The 15,785-nt window shown below is 38.9% G+C and overlaps 1 protein-coding gene across 2 annotated transcripts in view; it reads left to right on the top strand.

Annotated features, from left to right (window-relative positions):
• The window catches only part of Ccdc172 (coiled-coil domain containing 172), a 55,613-nt gene that overhangs the window by 24,934 nt on the left and 14,894 nt on the right, over positions 1–15,785 (top strand). For both annotated transcript variants that reach the window (XM_037205765.1, XM_037205764.1), the window contains 2 exons: positions 13,404–13,505; positions 14,095–14,197. In XM_037205765.1, the coding sequence (XP_037061660.1) occupies positions 13,404–13,505; positions 14,095–14,197 (205 nt within the window). The remainder of the gene's footprint in view (positions 1–13,403; positions 13,506–14,094; positions 14,198–15,785) is intronic.

The following is a 15,785-nucleotide window of genomic DNA, read 5'->3' as shown; positions in this document are numbered from 1 at the left end:
CACTTTGCTCAGCCTTAGCGCAGGGAGGAAGGGACTGGACCTGCCTCAACTGAATGTACCAGGCTCTGCTGACTCCCCAGGGGAGACCTTGCCTTGGTGAAGGTGGGAATGGGGGGATGTTGGGAGGGTGAAGGCTGGGCGTGGGAGGAGGGAGGACAGGGGAATCCGTGGTTGATATGTAAAATGAATAGAAAAATCTCTTAATAAAAAGAAAAGGAAAAAAATTCTGGGCCCTTGAGCTATATTCTTCTCCTTCTTCTATTCCTATCATTCTTAGGTTTGGTATTTTCATAGTGCTCCAGATTTTCTGGTTCTATCATATCTTCTATTCCTTAGATTCTCTCTTCCATCTCTTATATTCTGTTGGTGATCTTGCATATGTAGTTCCTGTTCACTTACCTATATTTTCCATCTCCAAGACTCCCTCAGTTTGTGCTTTCTTTATTGCTTCTGTTTCCATTTTCAGGTCTTGAAAAGTTGAATTCATTTTCTTCACCTGTTTGTTTGTGTTTCCTGGATTTCTTTAAGGGATTTGTTCATTTCCTCTTTAAGGGCCTCTGTCATCTTCATAAGATTGAATTTAGGGTCATTTTCTTGTGCTTCTACTGTGTTGGAATACCCAGGGCTTGCTGTAGTAGGATAGCTGGGCTCTGATGATGCCATCTTGCCCTGCGTGTTGTTGATGCTGTTTTTATGATCTGGGTTTGGGGTTATTTTCAATTTAGGTGCTGACTTCTGAGTTTATTTTTGTTGGATGGATGCTTTCTGGATGTTGTCACCCTTGCTTTCTTTTTCCTCTCTGGTCTTCTGGCCTAGGTGGCCTGTGGTTCTGGTGACCAGCAGTCTTCAGGTCCAGTAGTGTGTCTCTGCTGGTGTTTTGGTAGTGTGCTTGGCCTCTGGGGTTTGGGGTGCTTGCTTTGCTTCTGGGGTTCTAGGGTTCTGTGAACTGGCCTGACTTCTAGGGTTCTGGATACCTATGTGGTCACTGGGGTTCCTAATGCCAGCATGGCCTCCAGTAGAGTGGGTGTCTTCTGGGGTTCCTAATACCTTTGTGGCCTCCAGTAGAGCAGGAGTCTTCTGCTGGGTTGTGGGCCCAGATACGGAGCCGGGGGGACTGCTGGGCAGGCTCTTGGGTTCCTAGTACCAGCATGACTTCTGGTAAAGTGAGAGTCTTCTGCTGGTAGTTATGGGCCAGAATATGGAGCCCAGGGAAGGAGGTGCTATAGGGGGCTGCTGGGTGGGGCGTAAGGGTATTAGAAGGTGGTGGGCAGTGTCTCACCTGGGGTCCCTAGTACCGGTGTGGCCTCCAGTAGAGAGCCCCTGACGAATTTATTAGAGTGATGGATTTTATTAACAAATGTTCTGTTATTAATCTTACTATGATCTTGTAGTCTTCTAATATGTTAATAAATTCTATTTGACATTGTCTTATTTAAAATTTTTGAATCTTGGGAAGGCAAAGAAACTGGTGTTTCAGAATTCAACCCCACTGGTAAAGTCTCAACAATTAAAATTTACTGCTTTTGTCAAATTAACAGAAAATAAAATCTGGAAAGTGAAAAAAAATGGAATCTTTATAAGTGAGATTAATGTATGTTTGTGCCTGTGAACAATATAGTGATTTTACAAAAAATTGTGAATAATACTTTCTCTGGTTGTTCTCTAGCCTCAACACACATGCACGCATGTGGACACCCCCCCACACACACACACATGTACATGCACACTCACAAATAGTAGTAAAACAAGGAAGATGTCTGACAGAGAAAAGAGACCCTTGAGTAGAAGGATATAATAACAGCCATGAAGGGTAAAGATGGGGAATATTCAAATCTCATTGCACTTGTCTGGCTCATCACTGTCACAGGACAAAAGGAAGATAAAAGCAGAGGCGGCCAAGGGTAGCTAGAAGAGGTGGGAGAGGCAAGTGTCAGGGTAACAGATGTGGTGGCACAAATTAAAAGCAGGAATGGAAGAGCAGACCCTGACAAAGTCCAAAGACAAATGGAAGTGAAACCTGCTCTGGTGTCTCTTTTCTTTGCTCAGAGTTGAATAGTTCCTTTCTCTACTTCCACTGCCACATGCATGGTCCCTAGAAACACCTCTCTGGAATCTGCTCAAATCTTGGAAGACCATAGCCACCTGTAATTCTAGTTCCAGGCATCCAACACCTTTGGCCTCTGAGGGCATGCATGCCTACACATGGTGCACACACATACACATAAGATAGGTAGGTAGGTAGACATATGGACGGACGGACTGACAGACAAATCATTGTGATAGCTGAAAGCATTCTTAAGAGAAGTAAAATCCCAAGCAAGGAGATGTAGAGTGAACGGGAGAGGGCAGCAGGGATCTAGGCAAGAGATGTTGCGGTCAGATACGGATTGTAGCAGCAGAGTATCAACAGTGTTGATCCATGTGATAGAAAAGAGGTGTTGAGGCCAGCATTTGGGGCCTGAGTAATTAGGAATGTGGAATAATTCATATTTGAGTGTATATATATATATATATATACATACATATATATATATGAAAGTATATTTATTTTAAGCATTTGAAAATTTATAGATTGATGGTTCATCATTTTCTTTCAGAATAATAACTTCCATGATTATCATAATATTTTTCTCAAAGTATTTCTTGTGTTCACTTCTCTCAATTGGTGAATTAGCTCTTCCTGGATAGAAAATAAGATATGTATTTCATTTTGACCTTGCCTAATAATTAATCTGTTATTAATTAGTCTATTAATGATTTGCAATGGGTATATGGGAAAGCACTCTTGTTAAAAGATGAGGATGAATTTTGCTTCTCTTAGTTTGGTTTAATATTTATAGCCTTAAAACCTAGTTATTAGCCTGGCTTGGTGGTATACACTTTTAATTCCAGTACTCAGTAGAAAGAGGCAGGCAGAACTTTGTGAGCTTGAAACCAACTTGGTCTACACAGCAAGTTTCAGGCTAGCCAATGCTACATAGTGAGACCCTATTTCAAAATCTTAACCACAACACCCCCCCCACACACACACACCCACACACAAAAAAACCCAACAACAACAACAACAAAACAAAAACAATATAACTATTGATGGAAGCCTTGGACTTTGAGGCTGTGGAAGAAACTAAAAGTGATTACTCTATCAGTTGTACCCCAGTAAATCTGTAAATTAAAATGTAAAATTAAAAAGGAGGCAGCAGAAAAAGGAGAGGACAGCTTACCTAAAACACAGGTTCAGTTCTTTCAGTTTTGTAAGCTTTGTTGGAAGGCAGTACATTTGTTTTCTTTGTCCTTTAAGAATCAGTCTTCAAGAGAGAGGAGCCATGGCTAGATATAAAGAGGTGAGCTGTGGAGGTGGGCCGTTTTTCTTCACCCTTCTGGCCTGAGACTGAAGCCTAGCAGGTTTGTCCCTGTCAGTGGAGCTCCCCCGCTGGGGGCCTGTTGAGTATGTTTGAGGCCACACCAGGGCATGCTTACCCGAAAACTGTGGGCCTATCAGCCACCTGTCTGTGTTCAAACTGACTAATCCTAAATGAAGGGAAGAGGAAGACGACCCCTGACTACCCCCCGCAACGACCCTTAAAACCTGTGTCAATCAAGGTGAGACTGGGTTTCAGTCTCCCAAGGCCCCTGCATTGCACCAGATCTTTCTTTCTGTGTGCCTTGTTGTGTATATTTCCTCACACCTAATTTTTTGCTGGAAACAAAATAAATATATAAATCTTTAAATTATTTAGCCTAGAGATTGGGGACTGAAAACAACACATCCTCTGTCTCAGGAATACTTCAGTCCAAAATTTCTCCATGATTCTTGCCAAGTGTTATAAGCTGTTTTGTTTGGTAATCCTGAGTACGATGCCGTATCTTTCCTCTGTCTTCAGGGTCATGTGGGTCCTGGAGTCATTATTTAACCATTAGCATCTTTCTTTTTTCCTCCCATTTATGAAAGGAGCAGAGTGAGGTTGTTGATTTTCTTTTCATAGAAATTTTACTTATTTAATGAACAGAAACAATTATTTTAAAAATATAGTTCTTTTATTTTGTGTGTTTATGCCTAAGTGTCTGTGCACCACATGTGCTCAGGAGCCAGAAGAGTCAGAAGTCAGATCCCTGGAACTGGAGTTGCAGATGGTCATGAGCTGCCATGTGGATGCTGGGAACCAAACCTAGGTCCTCTGGAAGAACAAATGTTCTTAACCTCTGAGCCATCTATCTTGGCTAGAAACAAATAGTTAAAGGCAATTATATGATCCATTAAATTAAGTTCCACATGCTTTCTTGTGGACCTATTATGTGCTCTGCATATACCATGCCAGAAATAAGAACTGAAGTTTAAAGATGGCCAAAACCCAGATCATGTTTTCAGGAGCTTGCAATGTGGTATAGAAGAGAGATCGGTGAGAGGGTGATAAGAAGGCTGTGTGGATGGCTTCCACTCGTGAATTCCCTCCTACCACAAACAACTGGATGACTGGAAAAAATGTGAAAACATGACTTTAGATATTCAGAACAAGAAATGATTCAGGGTTGTGATCCAGTGGAGAGAAGAAACATGTTAGCACAGCCTCGTTTTTGCTCTGCTTTCAGTAAGGATGCAGTTTTTAGTTGCACAGGGTGGAAGAACTTATGCAATGCAAAGTGGTTGGTTGGCTTGAAGATGTGAAGATTGGCGCTCAAGGAGGCCAATGAGGCTAGAACTTACAGGACAGGTCCATGAAGAGAAGAAATTTACACTGAAATCGAGAGCAAATTTTAACCTGTACTCATGTGAAGGATTTTTAACTGGTCCTTACATGGAGGAAACCTTCCAAGAAGGACAGAAGTTGTTCCAGGAAATGGTAAAGTCAGCAGTTTTGAGCAGTGACATGGAATAAGGAGGTGTTGATATGCCACGAGTCACAATAGAAAATTTCTATTAAATAGGAAGCCCTACTTGATAAAGTTAGATTGAGTTAACCTAGGGTGAGGGCTGGAGTGATGGCTCAGTGGTTAAGAGCCCTTGTTGTTGTTGCAGAGGACTTAGCTTAGTTCCCAATTCCTACATGGTGGCTCATGATCATCTATAACTCCAGTTCCAGAAGATTCAGTGCCCTATTTTGACTATGGGAAGCACCAGGAACATGTATAGTGCACATATACACACGAATGCAAAGACTTTTACACAATGAATATAAAATAAATTTGAAAGAAACACTAAAAATAGACTAAGACTAAATGTTCTCATAGACTCACCCTATAAAAATATTATAAACAGTGCCTGACTCTGACCCAAAAGCACTTTACCTTTCCATTAATATAAACATCAGCAAGCCTTAGAAGAAGAAAGCAAAACTCGGGCTGGAGAGATGGCTCAGTGGTTAAGAGCACCAACTGCTCTTCCAGAGGTCCTGAGTTCAATTTCCAGCAACCACATGGTGGCTCAACCACTTGTAATGAGATCTGGTGCCCTCTTCTGGCCTGCAGGGACACATGCAGAATACTGTATACATAATAAATAAATAAATCTTTAAAAAAAAAAAAAAGCAAAACTCAAGCATTCAATGATATTGCAAACAAAATGTGTGATGTGCAGTATGAAAACCGCTAGACATGTTATCAAGCGAGGGTTATAACTTACAGCAGGCCATTGAATCAGCAAACATGTAAACAGAAATGACAGAGATGATGCAATTAGAAGAAAAAAACGAAAACTGTCTCAATACATGTAAGAGTAGTCAGGGACATGAGTATAATGGGGAGCTAAATGGACAGTATTGAAAAATAAGCAAATGTAGAAAAATAATTGGCGAGATCCAGTGCCCTTTACAGATAAAACATCTAGTCAACTAAAGCTAGAAAGGGACTTTCCTCAACCTAACGGGTATTTATGAAAAACACAAAGCAGATGTTATTCTTAATGGTAAGAGAAGAAACGTTTCCCACTAAGAACAAAGTAAGTGTGCCACACTAGTCATGACCCCTTAACACAGTACTGGTGATTTTAGCCAGGGAGTCAAGTAAGAAAGCAGATAGAAGGCGTGCAAATGAGACAGAAAGAAGTTAAAAATGGAAAGAGCTTGTGTTACGGTTCAAGTGTGAAATGTGTTGAAGGCCTGGTCCCCAGCTTCTGATGTACTAAGAGATCATGAAGTCATAGCTGGTTGGGCTAGTGGGAGTTAGGATCTAGTTGGAGGAAGTAGACCGTGTGGGGATGTATTTTTTCCTATCTACTTTCTGGCTTCCATGAGGAAGTTCTACCATGTTACCCCCCACCTCAATATTCTGTTCCATGGTGGGCCCAAGAGAAGTAGAGCTGGAAGGCTTTGGACTAAAACCTCTAAAGCTGAGAGCCAGAAGAAACCTGTCCTCTCCAAGACTGTTTCTCTGAGGTAGTTCCTCCACTGGCAATCTATCCTCTCTATGGATCCCAAGGAAGCCAGGGAAAGCTCCTGGAGCCAGCAAGCTCAGCAGAGCTGCAGGGTGTAAGTGCAGCATGCAAGACTGAGTCATTTCGAGTGCATTTAAGACAATGCTACTTATAGGGCTGGAGTGATGGCCCAGTGCTTAAGACACTTATTGCTCCTGTAGAGGATTCAGGTTGTCCCCAGCACCCACAGGTGGTTCACAGCCATCTGTAACTCCAGTTTCAGGGATCAGCTAGCCTCCTCTGATCTCTGCAGGCACACACCACACACACATTCATGTCAGTACTCACATACACAATAAATAATTTTTTAAAAATTTAAAAGAAAAATCTATTATAATAATGTTGAAAAACTAAAATACTTAGGAATGTATTCAATGTATCAAAATTAGCTTGATACCTGAGAAATAATCAGCAAACTGACACTGATATTGATGAGAAAAGATTCAAACTTCCCAATTATAAACTTCTGAAGAAGTAATAAAGATAATGTGGCATTGGTAAGAGATGGTCATGTAGATCTATTAAATTTAATTAAATTCAAGAAGTAATTTCTTTTATGGTTAGCTGATTTGTGATTATAATGTCAACATAATTCATTGAGAAAGAATAGTTTCTGCCAGTATTAATACTGGGCAGCTCTGATACTGTACAAAAAGTCACTTATGATGGACCAAAATCCTAAACTTGAGAACCAGAGAGAAAGAGCACTTAAAACAGAATACCTTGAGTAGAGGCATTATTGTGATATGCATACAAAGTATAGATAATTTAGACTTCTTTAAAGGATGTTATCTACAATGGGAAAAGACCCACTAATTGGAGAAACTATTTACAAATCATACATCTGATAAGAGTGGTAGCCAGAATATGACAACTCTTACAAATACTGGAAAGATAACCCAATTTTAAATGGACAAAGTATTTATGTAGACATACACCAAAAGATAGAGGAATGGCCAAATCAAACTCAACATCAGGGAAGTGCTAATCAAAACTGCAACAAAATAGCATAAGCATGGTGTAACAACTATCTAGGCTCTAAGAGAATAAAAGGAACATAAAACTTGTACAAAAAAAACAATCATAGAAAAGTGTAAGCAACTGTCAACTGTGAATGAAACAAGGTATATCTAAAAGAAAAACAGCATACATCTTGCATAAAAGAATGTGATACATAATAAAGAACATGTCGTAGTTAGCAGCACTATTGTATAGAGAACCTGAAACAATAGATCCATCACGAAGAATGGATAAAAAAAAAAAAAAAAAAAAAAAAAAAAAAAAAAAAACAAAGGATGAACTAAAAAAATCATCTGATGAGGAACAAAAGAAAGACAGTTATGGTATTACTCATATTGTATTCTAGAAAAAAAAAACAAAAAAAAAAAAACTAATATATATAGCATGGAGGTCTTAAGACTGTGCATATAATAAATTCAGTTTACTCAATTAAAAAAAAATACAAATGAAGAAAAAGAACTATGAACCAAAGTGAGCTCACAGCTGGATAGCCTCTGATAGTAGACAGTTATTGCTTGATCAGTGGAGCACTAGCAGTACAAGTCTGTGCTCATGCATGAATTGCTGTTAAACCAAACTTATGCAGACACTGCTTAGTCAGGAAGGACTGACTCCTGACTGAGTCTACAATTGATCAAGTCTGGGGAGGCTGGGGAGGGGGTGGGGGGGGGGGGGGGGGGGGGGGGGGGGAGAATAGGGGACCATGCTGATATGTAGAACTGAATGGTATGTAAAAAAAAAAAAAAAAAAAAAAAAAAAAAAAAAAAAAAAAAAAAAAAAAGAATAAAACATAGGTGTTATGAGTCTTTCTGTGTCCTACCAGCCATCTCCCAAATAATGATACAGAGACTTATTACTAATTATGAAAGCTTGGCCTTAGCTTAGGCTTGTCCCACTAGCTCTTATAACTTAACCCATTTATATTAATCTACGTTCTGTCATGTGGCTCATGGCTGTTAACCTCTCTTCCTGCACATCCCACTTGTCCTGCATCTCCTCGCATCTCCTACAAGCCTAGATTTATCCCTCTGACTTCCTTTCTCTCTGCCCAGATGTCCCACCTCTACCTCCTGCCTAGCTTGGCCATCTGGCTTTTTATTAGACTAATCACAGCAACACATCTTCACAGAGTGTACAGATATTCTGCAAATATTTCTCCCTTTTTCTCTAAATAAAAGGGAAAAAATAATTATCAAGTAAGAATTACATTTACAACATTTAGTCCATATGTATTTGGCAAATTCAGAGAAAGTACTATATTATCTATTCTATCTTAGTCCACAGTTTTATACCTAAATGATTTTTTATCATAACTTGTACTACCAACCTAAACTTATCTTTTTAGACCTCAAAACATTTTCTTAAATAAACAACTTAAGCTTTTATGTCTCTCAACCTTTATAAACTTTATATCTCTTTTGTAAGTTTTTTTAAAATTTGGTAACAAGGAAAACTATAACTATCTAGTCTTCAACCCCATCAAACACCTGAGAAGGCTATAATATTACTTGAGTAAACAGGAAGTGCAGAGCAAGAAACTTCCAAAACTATAGAAATGACAAAGAGATAGGGCTGCCTGTATGGTCACCCAAGGTTCCTCTGTAATGTTGGGCATCTGTATTTGGCCTACAGGCCTAGAGTGTCTGACAGACTGGTTTGTGAAGCAGTAATTTTGAAGGACTGTCCTACCTTGTCTTGGAAAAGTTCGACAGTTGCCTTCTTTTGTGTCATGCTCTTCTGATTTGGACAGCATACTGTCAGCAGTTGAGGCAAGGGCAGTTTCTTTCCCAAATGACTGGCTTTGCCACAATGAAAGCAAACTCCATATGGAGTTTCTTCAATGCCTATCATCCTTTTTTGAAGTAAATTGGTACTGCCAGGAGTAGACATGTCTTACTGTCATGAAAAGCCTTAAGTTATTAAAACATCTTAAATGCCATATTCTGTCAATCTCTGAAATGTTTGAATACCATCTGTCTATTTAAAATATATCTCTGTTTGACCTTGAAAATACACCTAACATGGCCACAAATTTCATTGTTACATGACTAAGTACTAGCCTGTGTTTCTTAGTTATCCTAAGTAGTTTGTAATAATAACTTTCAAGGACTGAAATTTACATTACATTATTAAATAAGCTGCATAGGTACAATACCTTCAACAAGAGTAGAAATGTGTGTGTGTGTGAACAAAAATAACCTTAAATTTTGTATTAATATATGAAAATATCTTAAACAAGAGTAGAAACATATATTGAGTATTTTCTAATAAAAATAACTTTAAATTTGTTCATTATACAAAAATCCATACCAATGTAAAATATTTGAGACTAGTAGTTGTTTTTTAGTTCAAAAGTAGACTCAACAATCTACCTTTTTATCCAAATATTTCTATACTATATTCCCCCTCCCCCTTTTCTCTTCAGAAAGATATCCCTGAATCTGATCTTCATTGTTCATTTTTTTTTCCTGACCAGGACCAACAATAACTTGCAGCCAACCTCCCAATGATGATAAACATCTATAAGCCATTGAATGACCAAAAACCACCCACCTCACCTCTTGGGAATGTGGGTGTCGTGTTCCCTACACTGCATTCCTTTTGTCTGGGGGTGATGACATCTTTAGGGGACCCTGAGAAAATTGGGATGAAGGTCAAATCCTAGGTGTGCTAGCTTTATTGTTTTGTTTAGTGTCTGTGTGATGGGAAAGTGTAGAGCTTGTCTGGTCTTGGTTAGATAGTCTGTGAAGCTGGACCATCTCAGCCAGCAACTTTGAAGTTGTTCTGGATGCAGAATTTTGAAGAACCTGCAACAGAGGCATTCTGAGAGGTTGGATCACCTGGGTTACTTGTTTTCACTGGTGTTTGGTCTTTTTATCTTTCTGAAAACATACAAAATTTTAAAGGTAACATATATATCTGCATTAACACAAGTATGGAATGTGTGGTGTGCACAAGTCAGTTAAAGATGATTCTCTGCTCTATGTTTGAGCAGATAAAAGGCATCTGTCAACTTTATAAGTCTGTTTGAACTGCATAACCAAACTGTAATATTAATCTCTATCCATCCATATGAAAGGATTGCATGTAATAGTAAGTCATGAGGACTCTGTAGCCAACAAGATTTATCATGTCTCATCTCGTCTCAGAGCTGTTCCCATGTAGAGCAATCAGCATATATGGCACCTGTCCTATAGTCTTTCTTGGCTTTTCCCCTTATATCTACAGCTAAGATCCTCAGAGGTCTCCCCCGATCAGATCTGATCTTTATTAATTTTGAAATGAACCATAACTTTTTGTTTCCTATGGAAACAAAGGCATAACCTCTCCCATAACACAACATATTTTCTGATTTCCAGTTTGAAGTTAAGACATTCTTAAAATATATAGGTTGGTATAATATAGCAGTTTCCATAATCCAATGTCTCTCAGCAGCTGTTTTTCTTGTTCATTAGTACTCAAAAAATTCAAAATTAATGAAGCACCATATAAGGTCCAAACTCTGTGTTACAATATTTTTCATCTTTACAGTGGCTTATTTTTATATTACTTTAGTCTTTTTTAAAGACTTTATTATTTTCAAACTATTTTTTCTATGATTGTCTATACCTATTTTCATTTCTTTCTTTTTTTAAAATTTATTTCATTTTATTTTACAATACCATTCAGTTCTACATATCAGCCACGGGTTCCCCTATTCTCCCCACTCCCACCCCCTCCCCTTATCCCCGGCCCACCCCCCATTCCCACCTCCCCCAAGGCAAATCCTCCCCCGAGGACTGCGATCAACCTGGTAGACTCAGTCCAGGCAGGTCCAGTCCCTTCCTCCCAGACTGAGCCAAGTGGCCCTGCATAAGCTCCAGGTTTCAAACAGCCAACTCATGCAATAAGCACAGGACTTGGTCCCACTGCCTAGTTGCCTCCCAAACTGATCAAGCCAATCAACTGTCTCACCTATTCAGAGGGCCTGATCCAGCTGGGGGCCCCTGGAACTATGATCCAGCCTTTGGTTCATAGTTCATTTTCATTTCTTTCTTAAGCACCTAAGCACCTTTTTAAGTATACTATCTTTTTAGTGTGTGTGCTTGCGTGCGTGCGTGCGTGCGTGCGTGCGTGCGTGCGTGTGTGTGTGTGTGTGTGTGTGTGTGCCTGTGTGTGTGTGTGTGCCTGTGTGTGTGTGTACCTGGCTTTACTAAGCACCTGTAGCATTCTCTAACTTCACAAGAGAAATTTTAAATTGTAAGGCTATGGTTAGGCCCTCTTTCCGTGTGGCTCTAGTGGCTGGCTTCCCCCACCCCTCGGTTCACCAAGAGCCTAGTTTCATGCTGGTGGCTTTACTGCCCCAGCTCTGGGAAGTTGTTGGACTCGGCTCTGGGCTCTTGGAGAGGCCCAGGCAGCTATTGGCAGGGCCGGCTTGTGTAACTTCTCTGTTCAGGTGGTTGTGCCTCACTTTGGAATGCCAAATATAATGAGTCTATCTCTGTCCCTCCCAAATAATGACATGGAAACTTATTATAATTATGAAAGCTTGGCCTTAGCTTAGGCTTGTTTTTAACTTAACCCATTTATATTAATCCATGTTCTGCCATGTGGTGGCTTTTACCTCTCTTTCTGCACATCATGCTTGTTCTGCATCTCCTTGTATCTCCTGCGAGCCTAGATTCATCCCTTAGACTTCCTCTCTCTCTGCCTGGAAGTCCTGCATATACCTCCTGCCTAGCTATTGGCCATTTAGCTTCACAGCAACACATCTTCACACAGTGTACAAATATTCTGCAACACACAGCTACATGGTACAACATAGACCTTAAAATTATTGCATTGTGTAAAATAGTCCAGACACAAAATTGAGCATATTGTGATTCTTCTTTGGTTCATTGACAGAATAGGCAAATCCATACAAACAGAAAGTGCAACAGTAGTCGCCTAGGAGGAGGAGGATCTGGGGAAACGAAGCAATGTGTGCTAACAGAAGTGGAGTGGTCCAAAGTAATGATGGCAGATGTGGGGCCTGTTAATATTCTGAAGACTGCTGAATTGTGTACTTTAAGGGGTTAATTATACCATAGTCGAGTTGTGTTTCAATAAAGATGGTTTATGAAAACAAAAAGAGCGCTAGGGTTTCAAGAGCACAGTATCTGATGATAATTACCTAGAAGGTATTAACAGCCAACCAGAGAGTGCAGAAACATAGAGGGGAATTAAGACTTTAAAAAACTCAGAGAAGAATATGTGATTGGAGTCCCAAAATCAATGACAGAAGAGTAAAATACTTAAAAAACCAGGAGACAAGTCTTAAGGACAGTTGGTGTCATTTGGGAAAATTAAAGGTGTAGGTAGAGGCTTTTAGGTATGAGAAACTCGAGTGGCATTGGGAAAACTGTAGTCATGTCCTGGCTTGTGTGGAGGTCATCCTGAGTAAGGTTGAGTTACAGTGTGTGGCTTCCTTGTTATCTTGGGAAGTTGTGAAGTTTTTCTTTCTTTTGGTAGTAGTGGAGTATTTCTGCATCCCCTTTTGTTAGCCCAACTAACCTATCATACTAGTGATTGATGCATGCTGGTTAGTTTACTAAAGACAGTTCCTTAAGTGATCCACGGAATCCAATTGGGACTTTAAGTTGACCATATGCTGCCTAGATTTTTATTGGATGACAAAGGGTTAATAATTGATGTCATATTTAAATACACCAAAGCCTAAATGCATTCTTCTATTTATTTCTCTATATTTTCAGTTTTATCTTTTCTATTTCTGTGAATAATGCTGTTAGAGATTTTATGGGGATGGCCCTGCACATGTATACTGCTCTGGGAAATTTGGATAGTTTGAAAGTATTGATTCTTCATGAATGGGGTTTTTCTGTTTAGTTGTGTCTTCATTGTCTCTCACCAATAATAGTTTCCAGTATACGGATTGTTAACCTCTCTGATTAAATTTATTCCTGGGTAACTTTTTGGTGATAAATGTATTTGTTTCTAGAAATGAAGTCAATGGAATGTAACAGTGCCCAGTTACAGGAACTTCAAAAACAAAAAAGTCAACTGTTGAAAGAACTATTTATTCTCCAGAAAGAGCTTAAAGGTGTGAGCTTCATGAGTCCGTTTGTCCTGCTAGTAAATACATTGTTCTGCATATGACTGTGTTGGGCTGGTATGTAAAGACACATTATCCTGGAGGTTGGTGCTTCTGCTGTTTTACAGAAATAATGGATAGCGCACACAACTGAATTGGTTACTGTTACAGCTGCTTTTTGTCTTTTTTTTTTTTTTTTTTTTTTTTTTTCCCAGCTGTGGGGATTGAGTCTGGGGCCTGACACAGGCTACACAGGCTTTCTGCATTGAGCTGTACTTTGACTCTTTACTATTTTTTGTTTCAAGAAAGGACTTAAGTTGCCCATCCTGGTCTTGAACTTGCAACACTCCTGCCTTAGCCTATTGAAAAGCTGGGATTACAGGCCTGCACCACCAGACCTGGCAAGAGCTCATATTTCTTAGGTCCAAATTCTGTGAAGATCTTTTGTGCCTTTAATTGCTATGTTAAATTAGAAAATAAATATCATTTTTATGTATATTTGATATACAACACAAAAAGAAGAGTTTTTCATGAATGACTAAAGATAACTTCTTTGTTCAATTATTAAATGATTATAGAAATTTTCTTAATTGTTTAGTTCTTAAAGATGAAGAGACTGAAGCCATTTATACCACCAAATACCTAGAGGCGGAAAAAATAAAAGTCAAAGAAAAGCCTCAATATGATGTTGAATGCTTGAGGTAAGCCTCTGTTATTATGTTTATACATAAAATTTAATAGTTTTTTTTTTAAGTTACACGGATTTCAGTATAAAGCTGAGAATATGTTTTTAAAGCCCCAGATAAAGGCGTCATTTGCATCTTTGTGTATCCTGAAACTTGCTGATAGGCAAACCCTCCCCTGGCCTGAACATACTACATGTCAGTTCACTATGCACAAGGAATAGCGGGGAATTCAGTCTTACTCTCTAGTTCATAGACTGTTACTCTCATTTCAGTAGTTAATACTACTCCCCTTTCTTTCAGTCCTAACATTATAGTTTTTACAGTCTAGGATAAAATTCACAACCTACTGTCTTCCTTAAAACGTGTTACTCTGCTTTGGGTCTACGTGGAGTACTTCCATGCTTTTGCTCTTTTAGTATAATGTAATAGTGACTGACGTTTGAAATTACCTTAAGTCCTTCTTTTGGGTTTGGATGATGATTGACATTTCATGGTCACATTTGCCAGCATTGCTGGGATAGAAAAGCCAGCTGCATTGCTGAATCTACAGAGAAGGGAATGGCGATTGCTCCCACCTAACTCACACAGGAACTAGGTCCAGCAGAGCTGGCTGAGCAAATGCTTCACATTAACAGTGTATTGTCCTGGCCACCACTGGAAGAGACTGTGAGAAAATGTTAGTTTATAAGCATAAAATGTCATGCTCTTGGGCAATGTGTGGATGAGGATGAGTTTCTGTGATGATGTCTGCTCATTGTCTTCTTACACTTGTTAAATGGTAGAGCCCACAGGTGTCATGTCCTGGGCTGTGGACAGGTGTCCAGTGTGAACTCCAGCTTTGTTATGTGGGCACAAGCATTTCCCCTGAGTTAAGGTGAAACACCCAAAACGGTGAGAGAATGTAAAGACAGTGGTGACAGGAAGTTTGGGAAGAAACATCAGTGTCTGCCTGGTCCATTCCTTATTTAGTACTTACTAATGAGATGCCAATATTTATCAATTGACATTTTAAATCTTTTTATATGTATAATTATTTTATCTAGTAGAGCATTTCATTAAAAATCCCTAATTGTAAAGAAAATAAAAGTGTTGAACATTAGGATTTTTGGAAAAAAGATCAACATTTCATTAGTGGAATAGCAAGAAACTAAAGATCAGAAATGATATTAGATTTATTGAACATCAAAAAGGTTGAAATTAAGCTGATTATATTTTAAATGTGGATAATAACACTATATATATTATATACATATATATGTTTAAAAGTATATTGAATCTTCTACTAGTTGCATTTTTCTTAAATTTTCAGGTTTGATCTATTTTTCAGGGTAGATATTATTTTTACAGAAAGATTTCCAAGACTTGGCACTATTTAAAATTTAGGCCAGATTATTCTTGTTTTAGGAGTTGGTTCTATGCATTCATCCTAAGGTATTTAGTAGTTACTATGTGCCCAGAGCACCCCTTAGTTCTGACCACACAAATGGTCCCTTCTGTTTCAGGATAGCAAAATTATTGCTCATTATCATTCTGCTTTTACTTTACTAGAACATACTAATATGTTTGTCTATCTATTTCTTCAGTAGTCCCCTCCTTACCTACT

Source organism: Peromyscus leucopus, chromosome 1 (genome assembly GCF_004664715.2).
Source record: "Peromyscus leucopus breed LL Stock chromosome 1, UCI_PerLeu_2.1, whole genome shotgun sequence".
Taxonomy (NCBI): Eukaryota; Metazoa; Chordata; class Mammalia; order Rodentia; family Cricetidae; genus Peromyscus; species Peromyscus leucopus.
Note: the sequence above shows the minus strand (reverse complement) of the source record. Positions and strands in the feature narration are given on the sequence as shown.